This window comes from Dromaius novaehollandiae, chromosome 6 (genome assembly GCF_036370855.1).
Source record: "Dromaius novaehollandiae isolate bDroNov1 chromosome 6, bDroNov1.hap1, whole genome shotgun sequence".
NCBI lineage: Eukaryota > Metazoa > Chordata > Aves > Casuariiformes > Dromaiidae > Dromaius > Dromaius novaehollandiae.
In genome coordinates this window covers 33,752,334-33,775,023 of record NC_088103.1, presented here as the reverse complement: position 1 = coordinate 33,775,023, position 22,690 = coordinate 33,752,334, and the positions used below count along the sequence as shown (strand labels likewise).

General features: G+C 50.9%; 1 protein-coding gene across 3 annotated transcripts in view; it reads right to left on the bottom strand.

Annotated features, from left to right (window-relative positions):
* Nucleotides 1–3,266: 3,266 nt before the first annotated feature.
* SUFU (SUFU negative regulator of hedgehog signaling) overlaps nucleotides 3,267–22,690 on the bottom strand; it is a 101,310-nt gene continuing 81,886 nt past the window's right edge. For 2 of the 3 annotated variants that reach the window (XM_064514163.1, XM_064514164.1), the window contains exons 11-12: nucleotides 12,370–12,438; nucleotides 3,267–8,794 (exon numbers count right to left, since the gene is read on the bottom strand). In XM_064514163.1, the coding sequence (XP_064370233.1) occupies nucleotides 8,705–8,794; nucleotides 12,370–12,438 (159 nt within the window). In that variant the 3' untranslated portion in view covers nucleotides 3,267–8,704. The remainder of the gene's footprint in view (nucleotides 8,795–12,369; nucleotides 12,439–22,690) is intronic. The other variant, XR_010389751.1, reaches the window with a different exon arrangement.

Genomic DNA, 22,690 nt, shown 5'->3' with positions numbered 1-22,690 from the left:
CCCCGCGCGTCAGGCGCGCCGCGCCCCGACATGAAACGGCGCCGCCTTAAAGCGGCCGCGCCGCACCGGTGGGGCCCACCGCAGTGCTCGGCGCTGTGCGGGCCCGCCACTGCTGCGCTGAGCCGCGCGTCCTCAGCGCCGCCGTGCACCCACACGCCCAGCCGGGCCGTGCCCCGACGCCGGCGCGCAGCAGCTTTCCTGGCAACCCCCAAGGCCTCGTTTCCAGGCAGCGTTTTGTTCTTGCTCCACCACAGGGTCTCGGGAGAGGTGTTGGAGACCTAGTGCTTTCCCCGGCCTCTGGGAAGAGCAGCACGCGTGTGCGTAACCCCTGCATTAAAAAAGGGGCCACTTCTCCAAAAATGGCTCCGTTTGCCTCCTAATTATATGGTTGAATCTCTGTTTGAGCGCCGTGGGGCGGCCGGCCGAAGCCCTCTGTGTGGGGCTGGGTGGGCGGGTGTTTCGCGGGGCTTGAAAGCGAGAGGCGAATGGCTCGGGGCCGAGCCAAGGCCTGCCAAAAGGTTTATCCCATCTCTCTGAGCAGCTGGCAGCTCCCAATCCAGAGCCCTCCAAAAATACCAGAGAGCAGTGACCCCCTTGGGTCGGTCACAACCAGCCGGGGAAAAGTGGTCGCCGAGTGAGGCGGCTGCTGAGGCGGAGGTATGGCGCCCATCCCTGTGCCGTGGCGAGTAATACATTAAAGGCTTTAGCTGAAGTTTTGAGGTTGGGTTGAAGGATTTAATGCACTTGCAGGGTGGCAAGACCCGGGGTGGCAGTGCTCAATCTGTCTGCTGGGGGCCATCCCCGGGAACAGTCCCTGCTGGGGAGGAAGAGAAGGGAAGGAGTCTGCGGAGATCGGTCGCGGGCTCCCTGGGCAGCAGGTCTAAGCCTTGTCCCTTGTCCCTTTGCCATCTGAAATCAGGAGGAAACGAGGGGTCAAGACAGGCTGGAGGCCTGGCCAAGGGGGGCTGCATGGGGGGTGGCGATGGGGGGAGCTCAGCTTGGTCCCGGGATGAAGCCAGGACTGAGCAACCACATCTGGGGCTGAGCAACCAAAGCTGGGGCTGAGCAGCCACATCTGGGGCTGAGTGACCAAATCTGGGGTTGGGTGGCCACCCCTGGGGTTGGGTGACAACATCTCCATCTGAGGGGCCCCACACCTGGGGTCGAGCGGCCACACCTGGGGTTGAACAGCCAAATCTGGAGCTGAGTGACCAGATCTCGGTTTGAGCGGCCACATCTGGGGTTGACCAGCCACATCTGGGATTGAGCGGCCACACCTGGGGGTGGGCGGCCACATCTGGGGGCGGGCGGCAGGAGGCTGCGCGGGTGCCGGCGGCAGCGGTGGGGGCGATGCTCGGGGGCTGGTGCGGCGGCTTGCGCCCCGGCGGGGTTTCTCTCTGTGCAAACGCCTGCGAGCAGCTGCCCTGCCGCCTGACTCACATCCTGCTCCTGTGTCGCACTCTGGTCAGGCCAGTTTGGCGAAGGCTTTTTTCTCCCGCACCGCTGCTGCGCTTTTCCCCCCTCTCTCCCCCACCGCCGCCGTGGGCCGGGATGTGCGTTCGCTCAGCCCCTGGCAGGATGAGGCAGGATTTTCAGGAAACTGCGTCAAAGCTGCAAGCCCTTAAAAAAAAAAGCCAAACAAACAAAAAAAAGGTTGATTTTCTTTTCTTCTTTTCAGAGAGTGGCCGGGCGGACTCCTCCTCTCTCCTCCCGGCCGGGACCTGGGGGAAGAGGCCAGCGGGCAGCGGTGCTGCCAGCCGGGCAGGCGCTGGGGACTCGCTGCAGGGCGGCGGGATGGGTCCGCACCGGCCGGTCCCACGGCGCTGGGCAGCGCAACCGGCTGCATTGAGATCCTCGAGGCTGCCGCTAACGTGAGAAAGCCTCGTGCTTCACGTTTGGTCCCACTTCGGGCTTATAAATGATTACTCCATGTTTTAATAAATGGTTAATCAAGTGTTAGAGTCCAAACAAGCTGAGGGGTTGCTTATTACCGCGTTTTATAACCTTTTACGAATGCCTGCTGTCGATGTGCTTATAAACATCCGTACCATGTACTCTGCGTGTCTTGACATGTCGGTCACATCTGTTCGAAGTGTTTTAACCCTCGAGCCGCTCGCTAGGCACCCGTTGGCAGTGGGTGTTTTGGGGGGGGTGTTTCCCGTGTGTTTGTGTGTGCATGTGTGATTTTTTCTTTTCACTGCGAGGACAAGCAATTCGGTGGGAGACTCTTCATCTCTTGAAGTTGTCGAATCAAGACGGGGCGGCTGGACGGCGCGCTTGGGTCCGAAACACGAGCTATTGGGCTCAGTGCGAGGGTAATCAGGTGAAAGCCGCCGGCCTGCAAGTGCAGGAGGTTGAACAAGATGGTTTAATAGGCTCTTCTGGCCTCAAAATCTGCAAAAACGTCCCTGGCTGGAGCTTTTGGTGCCGCCGGTTGTGCCCCGGAGCCCCCTTGCCGCTTGCAGTGTGGCATGGCTCCCAATAAGCCGAATAATGAGAAAACAATCCCAAATCGAAGCCTCCCTGAAATCTCCTTTTAAGGCAAAGCCTGGGGGTCCCTGCCGCCGCGATTCGCTTTTCGGCTGGGAAAAGAGCCCCAGCCCTCCCTGTGCACCGCTAAAACAAAAAAATAAAATAAAATAGAAATAAATAAACAAATGCGCTCCCTCTCCCAGCTTGGCAGCTGCTCGCAGCCCTTCCGGTATTAATTAGGGAAGCGGCCAGTGTTATTAGCAACAAGCCACTCCTAACGGAGCTGCAGCTCCAGGAGGGGCTCCCAGCCGCCGCTTTGCGGGAATCTTCCTTAAACCTGCTGCCCAAGGTGCTTTGGCGGGGGCAGGACGCCGCCGGGGGTGTTTCTGCTGCTCGCCCCGGCGGCCGCTGGCTCGCGGCAAACCCCCCCCCCGAGCCGGGTCTCGGCTCCTGGCCTGTCCTTTCCTCTGCTGCTGCCTCCGCGCCGCCAGCTCCCTTCCCCCCGTCTTCACATCCCACCCTTCCTCTCGCTGACCGTAGAGGAATTTATTACCGAGGAGTGTAAAAAGATGACTGCGAAAATCGCCTAGCATTACTGGGAAATCCTTGCAACGTTAGCTCGGTAATATTTTTTTCCTAAGGGTTTGCCGTGCCTCTACTGCAGCACGCTCGGCCCCGTCCCACCGAGGGCTTTTCGGGGGGGGGAGACCCCTGGGGGTCCCGGCCGCTTGCAGTGGGGCCAGGGTGGGAAACCGTGATGCCCGCCGCGAGGCCGCACAGACGGACGCCAACAGTTACGCAAAGACGTTTAATGCACTTAGGATACACGGGAGGAGAAAAACCGTTCAGCGAGTCACAAAAATATTACAAAAGTCACGCGCGGGCGAAAGGCGCCCAGCACCGCAATAACAATGTTGGAATTTACATTAGAAACTAATATAAAATATTTAAAAACCTCTGCTAGTTTAGCTTTCCGTTTTTGTCTTTTATTAAAAAAAAAAAAAAAGGTTTGGGGTGGGAAGCCACCTACAAGGTACCGATGTGCCGGCTGCAGAAGCAGGCGGCCTTGGGGCATGGCCGTGGCTGAGCGTCCCTTGGTGCCACCTCTGGCGGGGGCAGCGGGGACGGGGCCCTGCTCTGCCCCCATCAGCTTTCGCCCCCGCCAAGCCCTCAGGCTGCTGCCCAGCCCCGCGTTTACGCGGGACCCACTGTGCTGGTGCCTCCCAGCCTCGCTGCCTGTGGGTTTCCGGAGCTGCCCTCGCCCCCGGTGCGGGAACAAAGGGGCCATTTTGGTCTTCGGCACAAGAGAAAAGAGCAGCGTTTGCAAAACACAACAATTGGCAGGAAATTTTCCTCCAGCTTTTCAAGGGCTTTTTTTATCCCCCCCTTCCTCTTCTCAAAGAGGGGAGACGCAGCGCTAGAGCAGTTTGGAAACACCAACGCACTGAAGAGCTCGCCGGTGCCGTGGGCCACGTGCGGCAGCTCCGTGCCGGGGAGAGGGGCCAGCTGCCTTCGTGGCACACTTGAACGCGGTGTTTCCGAGCTAACGCGCCGCGTGCGGCGGTTTCATGGCCTGGGAGCAGTGTTCGGGCAAGCATCACGGGGGTGGAGACAGAGCGGCGGTGGAGCAGGTGATGCCACGGGTTCGCCGCCCGAGAGAGGCAGCTCAACGCCAGGCTCAGCTCAAAACACGTCTGCAGCCCTCTTTGCCATTTAAAATTTTGGAAATGTATTGAATAGAAGAGTTTTTTTCTTTTCAAAAGCAAACAGGCAGGCAGCGGACAACAGAAAAATGTTACAAAAATAGTAAGTTGCTACAGAGCTTAGTTAAAAACTGCCACGGTCCCAGAGACCTAAACTGAGCTTTTCAAAACCTCGGGATGCAGCCCTCGCTGGTGAACGTGTATCCAGAGATCGTTTCCGATGCAGCGTGGCCCCTGCGCGCGCTCGCTTTTATTGAGGGGGCAGACGCACGGGAAGGGTCTCTCAGTTGCTCGGCGATTCCTGTGCCCTCATAGCTTCCCTCAGAGGAGAAATAAGGCACAATATATACTAAACGGAGGGCGATTCAGCACAGGAACGAGCCGCCGGGACGTGGCGGCGGGGAAAGGCTCTTGCCGCTGGCAGCGGAGCTGCTGGGTGCAAGATCGTGCAATGGGGAAATCAGACCCACCAAAGACCCCTTCCAAACTCAGCCTTGCTTTCAACTGTTTTTTCTCTCCTTCTTTAAAGCTACACCCCCTAAACATTTCTACTGGTCTCAACCGAAAAACAACCACCCCACTACTTCAAAGAGCATCTGACGCCCCGACGGCATCAGCTGAAAAGCCATGCGAGAGCAACAGGGTATTTGAAGTGAAGGGCTTCACAACAGCATCTCAAATCACTGCTGGCAAATCCGTGTACAGAAAAACCAATACACCACCATCCTCAAAGACACCATATGCAGCAGACACCACCTATCTAAGCCACTGAAAATATCACTGTAGGTCACACTGGCTGTGACACTGACTGCTCTGCTCAGATCATATGCTGCATGCTTTAATACTGAAACTGTAAACTCTTTCTCCCCTTTTTTTAACCAGGTGTTGAGAGGGAAAGCAGTCCTGGTTTTGGGGATTTCTCCTGTTTCAGAGTTGCAGTCCCATGTTGGATTTTCAAGGCAAGGTCTGCTGTAAATGCTCTTCATCTTTGGAAACATCCCTATCTATCTGCATCATGAGACTTCTGCGGGAGGGAGAAAACCTGTACCCACTTCTTTGAAACTGTCATTTATATCCAGATCACTATCTTTAGCCAACGGGTTTTGGTTTCATATAATCCTGCTTCAGACCTTCTACACAATCTAGAAAAAATCAGCACCTGTGGAGCTACCATCGCAGCAGGTTTGGGCTAGAAAGCTACTGTGGGATTTGCAAGCACTGATGCGTTTCCCTTTTTCAAACTTATTTGCCCACTAAAATATATAGGTTTCTTTTCTATTGCCTTCACACCCGGGCATGCCCCCTTGCCCCAGGAGGAAAATATCCAAACTGAAGATCTCACTCGCTTGCCAATAAGTAAGCCTTTGGCACGAATGCAAACTCAAAGCGAATCGGGGAGGGGAGGCCCTGTCGGTGCAGAGATCTTTACAGCGCTGAGTAACATGCAACTTTCTTATTCCTAGATAACCGTTGAGAGGCAGCAACACAACCTTGGAGCTTAAGGGTTGACTTTCACCACTTTATCTCTTATAGCTGCTCTAACAATAAGACAGCGTTTTCTATTTTAGCAGTTTTTTGTCTAGAATTTCCCCCCACAACTAAATAGGAAGATTTCCTTTCCTTCTCCTCAAACCAATTGTTATCTGGCTACCAGCAACGATCTGTGAGAAAGTGTCTCAGAAACAGAGATTTCTGTCATGCCACCTGTTCGTAACTCAAATACACAGAACTATATATAAATGCATGACATGGAACAAAAATACACACACACACAAGGATCCTGTGTGGGTTTTCGAATGCGTTCAGTGTGCTCCCGCCGAAGTCAATGAAAACCCAACCTAGCGCGGCTGATGAGAGTAAATATGGTGAGGAAAACACACGCACAAGAACAGCAGAACTGAAGCACAAGCCAGCGCGGAGGAGGTGCTTTCCCTGCGCAGAGCACTGCCTCCCTACTGCGAAGGCTCAGAGAGTCTGAGGTTCGCAGGGCAGGAGGTCCTAAGCTTTCCAGATGTGTGTCAGGGCTCAGAGAGGCTCTGATAGACTTCTCTGCCCTGTGCTGATCTCTGCAGGAACAGCAACAATTGACCTTCCAAATGTCCCTTCTCCACCAAGATGTGGATTTTGAGCTTCTTTTAATGAGAGCTAGCATCTGGAAACAAGGAAGAGCAGCCAGCGTCGTGGCACCGGGCCAGCTCTGTTGCAGGCACCCTCAGCAAGCTCGTGTGAGAGCAGTCCACGGGCTACTGTTTGCAGATGGCTTTGGGTAAAAATCCTAGTCGTTGCCCTTTTCCTGACTGACACAAATGGCCGTGTGTTCATTATCTTGCGATGGGGCACTCGGGCACGTCGTTTTTGAAGCTGGACTGGTAAATTTTCCTGCCGTTTTCTAGCCCATACTGGCCCTTGGATATGCATCTACAGCGCAGAAGAGACGGTACATGCTTAGTGCTAACCAGGACAGTGGAAACTAGCCAAGAGATCCGATGGATGAACACAGTCTGCCACAGCACAGAAATCACTCTGGCTGGCACATTGCAGATATCTGAAAGTTTGCTCTTTCGCAGCAGGATTTTAAGATGATCCTCTGAGTTCAGACAAAATGACAAACTCATTTACATGTAAATTGCTTCCGTAGCTTTGCAGAAAGGAAGGTTCTGCCTAGCAGTGTTGGACCCTGCATTTGGCCTGCCTTAAATTATAATATACCAACAATTATAATAATACAAATACTACTTTGTACACAAAGCACACCCTCCCCTGCAAATGCTGGCATGCTTCGGTAGGTCCTACAGCCCCCTAGTCAATAATCACCCTCTCTGCACAGAGAGACATTGAGCGACTTGCCCGAGGCCACAGAGGAATTCTGTAGCAAGTCCAAGGAAAGCTTTGTGGCTCCTAGCTCTGCTTCTCAACCAACACCAACCAGCCCCAAATATATGCAAAAAACATCAAAGCCGACTGTGCCAGGAAGAAATTACATCAGAAAACAAACAGAAAACCGACCCTGGGGTACCGTGAGGCCTCTTGGACTTTGCTGTTTGATCAGGGGAGTTAAGTGTTAAAAGCTTTTGTTGTATCTGTATTAAGATCACACGGCTATTGCGCATAAACCGGGAAGGAAAAAACAGCCAAGTCAGCTTGTAGGTAGAAAGGGGTGGAAGAGAAGCTGCACCTCCTCGACAAGGAGCGAAGAGTTGCCACCAAAAGGCAGTGAGCAGGGAAAGGCTTGGGGAACGCGCATCAGGAACAAGACTGCGACAGCAGCAGGGGGCAATGCCTGCGGCAGCTTGCTCCAGCACATCCACAGGGGCCAGCGTCTCAGCACAGAGCCACAGCCTGCAGGGGACACAGTCCTCTGCACACCACGTTTTGCTCCAAGGAGGAGGCTGCGGGGATCTAGGAGGAGACAAATTTTGATGCTTTACAGTCCAAAACCCCCTGTAAAGGGACACCAGCCCCAAAAGAGCCAACACAGCAAGACTGAAGGGGAAAAGGGAGCTGTGCTAGGGCACAACCCTGCTGGAACAGGGAGGAGAGTCGGCTTTAGTGAGGCTGAGTCTCCTCTGTGCTACACCAGGGCAGTGGAGATCTCCATTTCATAGGCTTTTAAGCAGCCCTCTGGATCCTGCAGAGCTGCTGAGGTTGTCCCTGTGAACAAATGGTCCTTTCTAGCTTCTCAAATTCTGTACAATAGCAAGGAAAAAATACTTGACAGTATCTCTTTAAAGATAAACACACTGTAAACAGGAGATCTCCCCCGCCCCGGTAGCTTTCTTCCTCCTGCTTGTGCAAAACCAGAGGTTGCGACCTTCCCTGGGGTTCAGGCACAAGGACAGGATGCGCGAGAATAAAGTTGCCTCTGTTTGCAGCGATACCATAGCTAATAGCACCAAGACCGACACTTCAAACATGCCTAATTTGAGGGCAGGGAGGATCTGGGTTTGTTTTTCTTGACTGAACTAGAAAGTTCATCTTTAAATCTGTTCAGCTTCAAGCATGTGAGCTTTTGGCCTCCTTTAAACAGGGGAAATACCATTCCGTTTCTGAAAAGCAAAAAAAAATAGCACATGGAAGAACAGTTCTGCAGTCAGTAAAAGTTTGGCTAACAAAAGGACTCCAGAGTCACGTAAAGAACATTTAATCCATGGATTATAGGCTCGCACCTGGCAGAATGCATGTGTAAATACAGGCGTGCAGAGCGTCTACACCCTGGGCTAAGGCAGAGGGAAGTTCTGTAGCTAGGAGAGAGAAAGGATTCTTACTACTAATTTTCATAGTTAAATATTGCTCACTCGCACTCACACATACGCAGGCTGTTCCCAGAGAGCTCAGCCCTGGGAAGGATAAAGGAAAGGGCTCAGTTCGGTCTGGGCTGGTGCTGAGTAGCTCCTCTTCTGTTTGCAGTGGTTGTGCAGCAAACTCTTTCATTTGCAGGCAGAGTTTTTACTGCATTAATTATCCTGTGAGTCACTGGGTAATGGACAGTAACTTGGCTCTCCCAGTCGTTAGAAGGGTGTAATTCAGCTCTAATGCAGCGGGTTGTCGAACACGGCATCTGGCAAGATGGAGACTTTCAGTTTCTTTTCAGGCCAGCTGTACTCCTTTGGAAGTTTAAACTGTAAGACAATGAAGAGAGCCAGTTAATGTATATCACTGCAACCTAACCCACAGAAAAACACAGGCATTGCAAAGGCAGGCAGCCCTCTGTTATTATTATTTTTTAAAACAAGAGGCCACTAAGAAAACATTTCCCCATCAGTATGTTTTGGACAGCAGTGGACATTAGATAATGTGGTCTGTGCCTCAGCTGCCAAAGTAAAGTTCGGAGATTTCAGCCCAAGCATTGTTTATTTCATCAGATGGATTCTGGAGGGTGACTGTTCCCATCACCACTTCCCCTCCCCGAGCTCATTGAAAATTTGCAACACACAAGTATCTCCCCTCCCACTTGACCACGTCCGTTTCCCTTCAGCTACCCCCCGGCCCCAAGATCCCTCTGTTTGCTTTAGAGAGGGGATTACGGCAGCTTTAAAATTCTCCCCTTGCACGGCGGGGTGCGCGCGAGACAGCGTGCTTCTGCAAGGTGAAAGAATCGCAATGGTTTGCAAATGGCCATCAGCTCCAGGAGGGCAAACTGCACTGCCCTGGCTGGGGAGAGCCAGCGGGCCTGAACAGCGCTGCTGATCGAGCCCTACCCACCTCTGCTACAAAGGCTTCGCTGAGCGTGAGCGCCTCTACAATGCCTCGCATTCACACAGGCGCTCAGCTGCTCAGGGTGTTTTGCAAACATTGATTGAAGCCCATGGAGAGGAGATTTTTGCCCCGGTCTGGTTTACACAGCACTGTCTCTGGCAAATGTTTCTTGAATGGTGCAAGTACACTGCTTCCACCAGCCCTGATGTTGCTCCAGGATATGCTGCCTTTGGCTGGGAAGTCTCCCCAACATCTCTGACCCCAAACAGGACTGCCGGGGAAGAGAGGCCCAAGAAGCCCTTACCACCCCTTGACACAACCACGTTTGAGCAGGGCCTGTGCATCCACGCAGACCTCTCAGAAACAGCTTTGTCGGGGGAGGGGGAAAAAAGGGGGAACCGACCCATCGCAGAGAGGAACACCACAGGCCATTCCCAGGCAGCAGTGTCCCTGCAAGGGTTAACATGCACCAGTCCTCCCATTCCCTTCTTGTGCAGAGGGTGGGCAAAGAGAGAGGTGCCGTGCAGCAGGGGGGACTTGGGGCTTCTGTGGGGTTGACAAGTGCATCCCAGAGCAGGAAAAATCCCCTCTCCTCGACATTTCAATTTGGTTCTCACTGCTGAGCTGGCAAAGAGATGCCTAAGAGTGGAAAAAGTCCAAAGAATGCAAACAGCCTAGATGCAGAGCTAGTAAAGGCTTCAAATCCTTACGTGGCAGAATGGCACCCTGGATATATAAAGCTGCTGGTTGTGTTTGAGGCTTTTATAGACTACCGAGCTTTCCAGACTCTGGATGTGCCCCATCCAGAGCTGGATGACCTGGAGCAGCATTTCAGGCAATCCCACTGCTGGGCCTGAGGGTCCACAGCACATAGGGGACCATTCTGGAAATCAGTCTGCAGAACAACTTTATTTTTAAAACTCTGCTGCGCTCACAGTGCAGTACTGCCTGACCCACGATGGTACCTGATACCCCAAAGGGATGCTAGGGGTGTCTAGGCAGGATCCCGAGACGTCAATGATACTCCAATGCAGAGGCAGCTAATTCAGGATGCCTACAGAGGGATCCTCTCCTGAGAGAGTCCCCAGACCAAGGCCAACAGTGCTGCAAGCTACACAGGGGCTATGAAAATTAGAGAGCTGGTGTAAGTGATGGGTGAATCATCCATCTTTATCCAATCCGTTGTCCTTCCTGTAAGCACCCTGCTTCTGGAGGACATTAACATCTACTCAGTGGCAGATTCCTGCTAAAGGAGTTCCCCTCCAGCTGTCTGCTCCACTTTAACGGGTTATGAATTTGCTCCTAAACTCACTGCACTTGCAGCTCGGGTATGAGGGTAACTTGCAATCGGTACCCGTTGACTTTTGCACATTGGGCTGGTGGTTCAGGGTCTGAGCCCTGCTGTGGTGGCAAGGCAGGAGGATCATGTAGGGTAATGGCTACCATAAACTCCCACTCCTCAGTCTCTAGGTCCTATAGGCCCAGGGGATCCTTCTGAGTTTAATGTCTAGGGTATGCAAAAAACATGCTAAAGCTACTCAGACAAATAATTTGGTATTTAATTCCAGTTTCCACTGGTGGCTCATTACACAGCGAAGGAAGGACTCTCTGCAGCACTGACTGGGCTTCCTTCTATCACACGAACATCACCAGCAACCAGCCAGGGCTGCTGAGGAACGCATTAAGTTGGCCCAAACTGGGATCCTGTAACTTACAAACCCTTGGAGGAATCTGGCCGCTGAGAGATCACATTTCATCTAAAGCATTTCCTTTTTATAAACAGGAGTGGCTTCAAAGCAATCCTCCTGGAGAAGTCACCCTTTGCATTTGTTCATTTTTTGCTTTTTAATTTAGCAAAGTCACAGTAATTCAGAACCAAGTGCCTGTTCGCTTTGCCAGGAGCTGCCATACCCGCTGCCTTTGCATCTCAGCAGAGAGCGATAGCACACGAGCCGCCCAGAGACTTAACTACAGGGCCTTCGAATCGAGTGTTCCCAGGCATCCATGTCACTGGCCAAAATGAGCTTTGGATTAGGTTTAACTGGATAAAAGCTGGCCAGAAAGTCACTGCACAGCCAGCAGCGTGCTCCCTCACTCGCACAGTGAAGAACACCCTGGCATTAAATCAACTCAGGATTAAACAATTAGAACCCTGAGATTTTGCTGGGGGGAGGGGAGCGGGGTGAGGGATGGGAAGGCTGCTCGACAAGCCAAGGAAAGTTTCTTTAGAGTCTGCAGGGAGCTGTAAAAAATGGGATTAAAAATATTACATGTCATTTCTGCCACTGCTCTTTGAAGTCAGGCAGAATATTTATATGGCATGCATGGGAGACAGGGTGTTAAATGTTCCCCAGGAAGAGATCACATGGCAGGGGGAAGTTTAGCACCACACAGCAAAGCTTTATAAAGCTCCCTCCGCCGCCACAGCTCCAGGCTGGTGACAGCCCCCTGTGTGCTGACTTGCAAGGGCAGCAGGTGAAGGCCCAGCAGCAGAGGTGAAAAAACCCCGTCTGCTCCCTGAAGCCAAACAGAGGCCCCTGCAGCAGCCTGTACAGCTGCAAACCGCCCTTCTGAAAGTGGGGAAGGTGGCATGCCTCGAGCTGCTGCAGAGGATGCCTTGCACCGCACGGGGCTACCGGGCCAAGGGCCGCACCGCTTCGGGGCATTTGGATGCCGGATGGGGAACACTGCTGGTGGAAAGGATCCCTGGGGCATAGCGTACCTGTCCCACTGCCCGTACCCCTCTCCCCTCACAGGGAGGTCACACAGCATCCCCCTCAATACTCGCTGCTGCCCTGTATTTCCTGCTCTCAGGTCTCCTCTCAGTGCCTTAGTTCACATCAGCAGATGTGGAGGCCTAAGGAGGCCTCGCGTCGAGGAGGCAGGGCTGCAGCCTGCCTGTGGCAGGCAGGAACACAGCAAAGCCGCAGAGCGGGCCGAGCCGCGCCATTGCTCGTGGGGACAGTACGAGGGAGATGTGGCAACCACACGGCCTTACTTCCTCCGGAGAATTCAGGTCTTCTAAGTCTTCCAGCATTCTCTCTACAAACTCTTCAGTCAATAGGATCTGCAAAGGAAATACAGTTGTTTATGCTTTTATGCTCCCGGTTTTAGCTAACTGCCAAGTAAGAGAACTGCTTCTGCACAGAGCAGACTGTATCAGCTCACTCCTCCTTCTCCCGTGTCCTTCTTTCCTGCACCACATAGGTTTTGAGGGCAAGCAGCTCATAACTTTGCCTCCCACCCCAACCGCGGCAAAAAAATGTTAAAATTATATGGCAATCTTTTTTGACCCTCAATTATCTTCCTCAATCTAAAATTAGAGGCTCAGCTTCAGACAGAGAGAGTGGGAAAGGAGGAAAAGGGGTCAAGATAACAACAGCCAGAAAGACAGTGGGAGACAGAGCCACTTTCATCTGATTCATGGAAGTTACGCTTACAGTTTAATAGGGAAAGAGCAGTGCAGGGAAAGCCTGAAACCCGTACAGAGCTGGTACTGTGGGCACACGGAGGGCTCTTGCCTGGAGCGCAGCATGTCACTTTGACGAATGAAAGGTTTGGTGGGGGAGGTGCTCCCAAAGGTGCCTGCGGTAGGAGCTCGAGGCCTTGGGACCCCTGGCCTAGGCTCTCAGAAAACCCGTTCTGCTCTTTCCCAAACTTGCAGATTTTCCCTGCTCTGAGTTGTATCTCTCACTTGCTGATGCCGCGTGCCTGTGCTGGGAAAGCTTTTGGCTCATCTCAAGGCCAGGCTGGCACGCATAAAGCGGCCCAGAGAAGTGGCTTCCGACAGGTCAAAGTCCCCAGCTGAGGACCACAGCCCCAGCTGGTCCTGGCCCCCAAGGACCCCAAGCCACATGAACCAGAGATGCCAGAGAGGAAACCAGCCCCAGGAATTCAAGGGAAAAAACTCCCACCCTCTTTAAATAAACGTGTGACAGCTAAAAACAAACACGTTCTGCCTCTCTTCACAACAGCCATGAGGGCCAGAGCTACATGCAGGGCAGCTGGTTTGGCACAGGAGTTGAGGCGGCAGTTGCAGGATGAGGCAAACATCCCCACGCAGTGAGGGGGCTTCGGAGCCACATTCCTGGGAGTTAGGTTGCAGCAGTATCCAGCAGATTATTCCCATTTCAACCTACAGGTTTGTTTCTTCCCCACTGCTCCTCCTTTCCTTCCTTCGCTCCACCCTTTCCTCTATCTCTGGCACTGCTTTCCATCCCAAAGCCACCATCAACCCCCGTCCAGGGCTTATGACTGAGCTGCTCAGCACAGATGCAGGCAGCTCCACCAGGCCTCTCTGATCATACCTTGAGCCTGGAAAAACCTTGCTTTAGCTATGAGCCAGGATCTTGCTGCTTTGGACAGGACTCTGCAACCTGGCACCAATCTGCAGACTGGCAAGCTGAGAAACATAGAAACACTGAAACACGTAGTATCACTGCAAACTACTGCAGTCTCCTTGCAGGAGACTGTAACTAGTCTGCCTGTTGGACTGGAGACACTCGTTTGTTGACTGTTTGCAGAAGCGAGGAAGCAGGCTGTCCGTAGTCGGAGGCAGAAGGGCAACCTGATCGCTTAGCTCAGAAGGAAGAGCTGGGTGGGGAGCTGGGGCTCTGCACAGAGCAGATCAGATTCTGCGGAGGTGCAGCCTGCCATGGGGTGAGGGAATGAAAACAATTTGGCAGACATCAAAATCTACAGAGCAGCCGGAAAAAGGAGGAGGAATTGGTATTCACAGCAATCAGGCAAGGAGGAAATGAATATTCGGCCATCCACGGATGAGCAAAAATGCCAGAGGTTGGGATGGCTGAGAGCACAGGAATGAGGAGCCATAGTTTTGGCTGAGCTGAGCAGGAAGACCCCGGGCGTTCCCAAGGTGCCAGAGGCAGGGGAGAAATGGGAACCACGTGTGCGAGGCAGCCAGCTGCTCTCAGGCTGGTGGAAAATGAGACAGGGTGTGTATGGGTAAACAGCGCAGGTTGGAGACAGTGAAGGGGGGGACAGGTCAGGTCTTGGCTAAAGCACAAACTCCCAGACTAGGGAGAAACGTGGAGCACTGTAGCTAGCACTGACCTGAGGTCCAATCCCACAAGGTAGCTGAGCCCATCTGCAGCTTGCTGCTACCTTGTCACTGGATTTTGTTAATCCAGCTAAAAAACCCACGAATTCTGCTGATTTAGTGAGATGAACTGGCTCCCTGAAGAGCGTGACAAGTGCGGAGGGAACGAGAGTCCACAGCTCAGCTGTCTCGTGAACCATGTTCATGAGATCTAACTGACAGCAGCCTGCACTAGTGCAGCAGGCTACGAAGCGGGCTGAGGGAAGATCGCGGCGCTGTTCTGCACACCCTGCATAGGCAGTTAACTTTGGTGGAGGGCAGGCGTCTCAGGCTGCAAAGACAAACCGCTGCAGTGACATTCACACAGCGTGCCACTCACAGCCTGTCCTCAACCAGCCTCCGTCCTCAACAACCTGAGTCAGAAAAAAAAGCCATCTCAAACCCTACAACTCCATGCAGCCTCACTGCTGGGGAACCTGCCCTCCTCCCTGGAGGAGAAGTGAGTCTTCGAAGTGCAGGTGTAACCAAATGTACAAGTGACCTGGTCTCTCAGCACAGGAAATCGGCACTCTTGAACTCTCTTGAGGATGCAGGGGGAAGGCACATGTTCCCAGTGCATGAACTGCTGAAGAGGGCTTTGAAGTACTGTGATCCTGGCTTCGCATCCAGATGAGATTTCTCCACTTAGAACCAGCCCAACCAAAACGGCCCAGGAGTACTAAGGCTCCTAGATCCGGCTGACCTCCACGCCTGCAAGCAGCAGAACCAGCTTTATGCTGGTGAGCAAGTCTTTGCTCCCACAGAGGAGAATGAGAATAAATCCAAGCCAGTCTCAGCTTCCCTCACTCACAATATTTCAGGTTTCCAGCTCTTGCAGCACGCCTGCTCCTGCACAGTATGATACCCCATTACATTAATACACACACGTTATAGATGCATGATATTAAAGGTGACATTCCCAGCAAATAAACATGACAGACTGCCATTGCTCTAGGCACCTAATTTAATTTCCTTTGGGATTTAAACCTTAGAAGCTCAAATTAAACAAATAGGCCCTGTTCACTTTATATTTCAGACCTGAATCTAGAGTTTTCCTCTGATGCTGTTAACTGATCTTATCAACAGGACACTGCACAGAGATCACAATGATGAAGCAGCTTTTTCACTCCCCAAAGAATAATAGAGGCCTGTTGTGCTGCAACTAGGGGAAGAGTCTTTGCGATCTGGAGGGCAAATGAAGCCGTTCTGTGCACAGTCAGAGCCGGCTGTGCCTCTGCTCTGAGCAGGCCTTTTCTCCCATGAAATCTCTTGGCCAGTGCTGAGGAAGCACAGGAGCTCTCCCGAGGTGCTGCTGGCGTCGCCACCAGTGCCGGAGCGGCCGGGCGCTCGCAGCGCTGTGTTTTCACAGTTTTGTGCAAACATTCCCGCCTGCCCGGCCTGCTGAAGCCGGTTACAGGGTGCAGCTCGGCCTCTGTGAGGGCTGTTTGCAATACGCACAGGGAACAGCCGCGCCGACCAGCTGGGGACATTTGAACCGTTTCCTTCGGGGCTGTGCAGTACTGCTCACACCAGTATCTCCGTGACCTGACCCAGACAGGCCCAGACGCATGCAATCCCACCGCCAGCAGATTTAGACTCCATTTTATATGCGCTTTGCAGCCCTGCTCACGCTGCAGATGCTTTGAAAAGACACTGACTAGCCAAGGGATAAATCCCTGTTTTCTCTCTATCGCAGGCACCTACTGCACAACCTAGGGTCCAAACTTTGGGCTCTCGCTGCCTCACTAATGGCTGTATGTGTCCAGACACGTTACAAAATACCATGCTACGCAGTCTTGTTCAGGTAGATGTGTTCAAGGAACACACCGGCTGCATGCATGATGTCTCCCTCTCGTGGCAAGTCCCACCCGTGCTTGCTGAAACCTACTCCCTACCTACAGGACTTGCCTAAAGGTCAAGTGAAGGAGCTTGTCTTGAAGCTTTTGTACCCGCAGATAGTTGACAAACCTGTATTGTGACTTGTTGCAGGTACACAGCTGTGAGTGCATGAAAACAGGCAAGATCTAAAAATGCCCACAAGGTCATGGGGCTCTAGACTAGTTCATCTGACTTTGAAAGCAACTGATGCTTAGTGAAATATTAAAAACTTCATAATCAGCCTGTAGGTACCCTTCCACACCTAGCACATGTCCCACTTTGGTGGTAGGATTGAGCAGCAAGGCTTGAAGTTCTCAGCTAGGGACAGGTTGCCTGGGGCTGCAGGTCACCCAGGTGTTGATAGCCTGGCACAGCTGGCAAATCTTTGATCAAGGAAGACCATCAGAAGTTGAGCTAAGAAGTTGGCTACAGCTCTGCCCACCTTCAGAAAACATTTTGTCCATGGCAAGACACAAGTGATTAGCCCAGGGATGATTAAGCATGGCTGCTTTTGCTAATAATACCCATTTTTCTTGCCTACCTAGGAACAAACCAGACAATCCTACACTTTGCCCCAGTGCTTTGTTTGCATTAAACACCAGCACTTGCTTTTCTAACACATTTGTCACAGAAAAGAAATCATGTTTTATTAGTTCTGGACTTAGTACAGAGATGGCCTGTACAGCTCAGCCAGAGAAGGCGGGGACATATTGCAATAAACCCCTAGGTAAATTATACCACCCTACCTAAGAAAATGTTCATCCATAAAGGTGCTATGCCTGGGTTGGGTGGAGCAGTTGTACCTTAAGCCGCATGTCAGCTGTTACATCTGCAAATGCCCAACAACTTTTAGGAGCCCTTTGCACTGAAAATGTTCCAGCGTAATTCCTGCGAAAATGAAGTTAAGCTGTGCCTGTGTTCCCCAATGAAATTAAACATAACCAATCAAACCCCTCATAAATCATGCTTTGGGCCATGAACACCCCCCAGGCCATCTCTCTGCTCTCCCCTTGCCTTGGCCTTCTATGGACAGCCTTGCTGTGACTGCAAGTGGCTCAGCGCAGAGGCCTTTTCACTGCATTTATGTCATGCCCAGCCCAGACACTGTTTGAAGAGTCCACCTTGCTGTCTGGATTCACCACAGCTCTCATTATAGCCTCAAAGGTACCAGCATTGCAACAAACACCTTTAATGGGAAATTCCAGTGTTACTCTTCCAGGAGACTCATAACCCTTCTTGTAAAGGGAAGACATCCACTCACAGATGCCTAAGGGACCCTATTGCTTCATACAGTGATGTTACAACTCTAGCAGAGGAAGCATATGATGATGCTGAATGATTTTTGACCACACCAGATCTCTCTATGACATCCCCAACTACAGGGCTAGTCACAAGAACCTGGATGCCTCAGAGCCTGATGAGATCTGCCTTGCAGACAGGACTGCTTCCAGCGAACACAGAGTTTGGCTCAGTCGGGGAGGGCTGAGCCAAGGTACTGGGCAATACCATTTTTTTCAGAGTGAAAATGCTAAGGAAGAACAGGCATTTTGGGGAATGCTCCAAATGGGAGGAAGAAAAGCTACAGAAACTACCCAAAATGTAGTCTGAGTAGCAAGGGAGGGGAATTAGGCTGTGGGATAATCAGTCTGCTTAGGCAGGATGGAAGAACTTGAATCATCCAAAACTATCCTGGACAAAGTACAAAAGAACATGCTGCAGATGAGTTGATGGTCCCCAGGGAATGATGCATCAGGATGACCTAACAGGCTTTTTTCTGCCTTTAGTGTAAGTTTCTCCCAGTGTCTCATTCAACAATGAGGAAGAAGAACACAGGGGGATAACGCAGCGAGGTTTGGAGAGCATCGAGGGAAGGTGATAAGCTTACCAGAAAGCATGAGTTTAGATAGCCCTAGACCTACTGAAGAACTTGGAGGAAGCCACCAAAAAGATTCTGAAAAAGTTCCTGTTGGGTTAGATTCCTAAAACTGCTTTGGGGAAGTTGCAGTTGTGCATGACTTAAACCGAACAGCTACACTGGCCTAGGTGTAGCACATCTATTCAAGGTTGGGGAGACCAAAATTCAATCCCCTGTCTTCAGCAGAAGACTCAACCCACACCTGCCACTTACAGCAGAGCATCGCGAGCATCAGGGTAGCTCTTATGAAGGTTGCGCTGAACTTCTGCTGCTGCTGCCATTATGCCAATATGCGTAAATGATTTAACATGTGCTATAGCTGAGAGAAGAAACAGATGTGCTCATTTCCAGGGGAATGTCCCAGCTCTACCGGAATAGAGTCATTCTCTTGTGCTCTCTGTCTCTGTGACTAATTCAGTGTTTTATATGATGTGGAACAACTCCAATTGGATGAACTAAGGAAAAACCAAAAAACCCTATAGCTATGGTGCCCATAAAGCCAAGAAGCAGAAATAGGGGTTCAAATAAAAGGGAGAGAATAAAACATGAGTGTTCCATATCCTGGCTAAGTGTTGTATCCCTCAAACATGGATTAGAGAAGGCAAAACTTCTAACAATTCCGGCTCCATTCTGCAAAACTAGGTTTTTTTCCTTCACTGTTTTTTACTAAAGAAAACCTTCTATTTCTGGTTTCATGCAACACAAAAGGATTTTTTTTTCCAGCTTTTGGTTTAAGGCTTTTGTTTCAGCAAGAAAAACTGAAAATATTTAAAGATCAGGCTCAGTCTGAGTTTCTTCCCCAGATTTTTCACTTAGGTTGCCAAACCAAAAGAATGGATCATCCCCTGTGACCCTGCTCACAGTAATCTCCCCCAGACTGCCAGCATAGATAGAGCGTGTTGATAGCTCCTGAATGCTGGATGCTTCATACAGGCTCCACGTATCTACCCCGTCTACAGGCAGGTTTGTTTAACATTTTCTATGAAAAGTTTGACCTTGCTGTCCTAAGTCTCAACTTATTTTTCCATGCAGGATATCTTGGTTTTGATTTTTAAAAAGGTTTTAGGGGAAAAGAGATCAAGTTATCACAGAGAGGTATTTTGGAAGAAGTACTTTTCAACAGTGCTAACAAACATGTACGAACATTTTGTTGCAAAGCCTTGAAACTACCCCTTAGGAGGAGAACTACGAAGATTAGCAAAAAATGCTCTGGAGGTCAAGGGAAAGTCTTTCTCCCGATCATGGGAACGCTTCGCCAAGTCAGAAGCCTCTGAAAGTCACTGTTTGTCCATAGCCTTTCAGGGAAAGGCAGAAAAATGTACTGAAGGCTCTTTTTTCATTGAGCATGTCCCAGCCCAACACAGCTCTCCCCCAACACAGGGCGGAGGTAGCTAAGTAGTACTTTTCCCTCCAATCATTCCTCCGAGCGACAAGGGATTGCTATGGCACCAGGCACATCAGGACTAAAAGCAGGGAAACTCTCCAGCGCTCTCGGCGTTTCTGCTGGAAGTCAGGCAATGTGGAGGAGGAGGAGGAGGAATTTGCCAACTTGAATGAAGAGGAGGAGAGAAAAGCAGAGACCGGCCAGGACGAGGGGAAGACAAAAACACAGAAAAACAGGATGGAGGGCAGATCAGAGGCCAAAGCGGGAGGCGACAGAAAGGGTAGGGAGACAGGATTAAAACCCCATTTCCACAGCCTCAGCATCCACACGGTGTCTGCTGGACATTGCACCCCACTGACATGGGAGCTGAGCGGGGTGTCCCCCACCAGCAGCGGGTGCCAGAGGATAAAGTCCTGCCGCCTCTGTGAGCTTCACAGCTCATGTGGAGACACAGACCTTGTGCTGAAAATCGAAGGGCGCCAACTGCAAATGAACCATAGCCTCCATCTGCCTAACAGGATTTGTTTTGAAACTGAGTAAATTACCTGGAAAAAACTCTCCACGTTCAGAGACCAGCACTATCAGGCATACCAAACTTGGGAAATGCCTGAATTGAGATTGCCTGCACAACGCTGATTTGGCCCCAGTGTACATCTGCACCACAAAACAAATTTGTAATCACAGGACCGCCTGCAGTTCCTCTCCCACAAGACCTCTGCCCTGCTCAGTCCTCAGGATGGCTCTGCTCACTGAATGCAGCATTAGTCATCATTTCTTTTCATTATCATTCAAGTTGTTTCCTCGTTCCCTCCTGCTCTCTTCTTCCTCATTTAGTATGCTCCAGCCGACTACTGCCAGCATGGATTACATTGGAAGTACCTAATCTTACTGTCCTTAGCACTCTTACGGTCTCTGGCACGCTGAGCCTCACATCTCTGCGAGGCAGGGATGGCTCCTCTCCCTGGCGCAGACAGGGCAGGGAGGCTACAAGAAGCTGAGAGACTTGACATGGTCACAGAGGAAAAATGCAAGAGAGCAGGGAGCTGACATTGGTCTTCAACTCCCAGGCTGACCGCCTACCACAGAGCGATCCTTTCTCTCTCCCTGTCTGTAAGAATGAACTTGTCTCTGGTGTTCAGCTGTGGTGCTGGAATGCTTGGCAAACACTGAATTAATCTTCACAGGATGACTGGCAGAAGGTTTCCTTAATAAACAGGGGAAAACAAGTGAAGAGGAAATCGAGTCCAAATGTCCACTTCTTTTGGATACCCAGCTCAAGACTTGCAGGGCCCCATTTTCCAGTGTGCTCGGCACTGGAGGGCACAGGGCTCTCTGCAGCAGAATTCCTCGTGGCCTCAAGGCGCTGCTGGGAACAGGGGTCAGACCTCAGGTTTCAAATCAGCCATCCAGAAGATGAGGAACACTAACTCAGTGGCCACCTGTGAACATTTTGGCTTGAGAATGTGCAATAGCATTGAGAAATAACACTGCAGTAGAGGCAGGGACAGGATCCAATTCTCCAGGGCAACATTTAACAGGCTTCACCATGACACTATTGTGATTTTTCTGCAATTACCTGCCTCATTCACTACACACCTTCTAATTTTGACAAGCAAATGAAGTGGAAGTCCTATAGACGAGAGTCTGCTCCACAGTCCTGATTCACCCCCAAACCATGTTTCCTCTCTGTGTATTGAATGAGGCAGGCATCCTTTGAAAAAATACATACCATCATTCAGTTAGATAATGTATAGAAATACACATGCCTAACAAGGTCAAGTCTAAACTGTAGAGACTGTTGTTCAGCTATTTCTGAAACTCTGGCTAGTTGATTTTGAAGTTAACGAGAACTCTTTAACTATAGGTTTGTTTTTAGTGCAGCATATTGGCTTGTATGTCAGAGTTTGCAGCAATATCTGAAGTGCAACAGGAATATTGCACATGATCAAAGACTTGAATGTCATCTTCCCTAGAACAATGACTGCCTAAAGCAGCAGGAGCAGAAATTATCTGAAGGTAGTGTTAAACAAACCTCCTTCTCCCCTCTGGGGAGAGTAAGCAGTCCAGGTGAGCAAGGTAGGAGGGGAGAACAGTCTGCTTTGTGCTAGATGAGCAGAGCGCTCCACATAAAAGCAGAAGAGCTTTGCAGAAGCATGTCCTGACTCCCATCACTGGAGACTTAATGATGGTAATTCCCAAAGGATGATGCATGCTGACAGGCTTTGACACAAACTACCCCAGGATAATATTAATATGTATTAAAGGCTCAGGCAACTTTATTGGGAAGGGCTTGATCAGTAACACATTTCAACAGAGCGTCTCTATCACCTGCCTGAACATAAGAAAGACGGAGAGGGAGAACACACGCACATTCTCACCTTGCTTTGGGTAGGTTTAGGGACAAACAAGGTTGATCTGTGATGAATTGCACGCTTGGCATGGCTCAGCTTGGACGCTTCACCACGAATATGAATGCCACTGTGGGGCAGTTAATGTCAGAGCCTCTCTGCACGATCAGCATCCTTAACCCTTCAACACAGGGCCAGGCACCTCCTGCGCAGCCTTTCACTGCGCATCTGGAACATGTGCAGTGCGGAGAGGAGTTTAGGAGGCAGTGTCAGGGCACTGCTGTCACCACGCTGGGGGAAGGGGGAATGGAAGAAAGGACTGCAAAAGCCTTTGATCATGTATAATGTTAATGCAAGTGTTACACATCAGAGACTTTGCCACGGTAACTAGCATATAAACAGGAGTCTAGTGTTAACAAGGAGGACTTCTTGAATATGTTTGTACTTTTCCGAGTCAAAGCAATTTCCCTATTCAACAATACATGACACAGTGGAAGAAGTTCAGAAATAAACCAGCCTGACATGCTTGGACCTTTAATAGAATTTAGCTTCTTAGAACTAATTAAATATTACTTAAATGAAAAAAAAAAATCCAAGTACTTGGGAAAGGTGCCAATTTGACAGCTCTGGAAAATGAAATAATCTAATCATCCCCAGAGCATGGGCAGCAGCAGAACAGGCTTCCCCTACTAACAT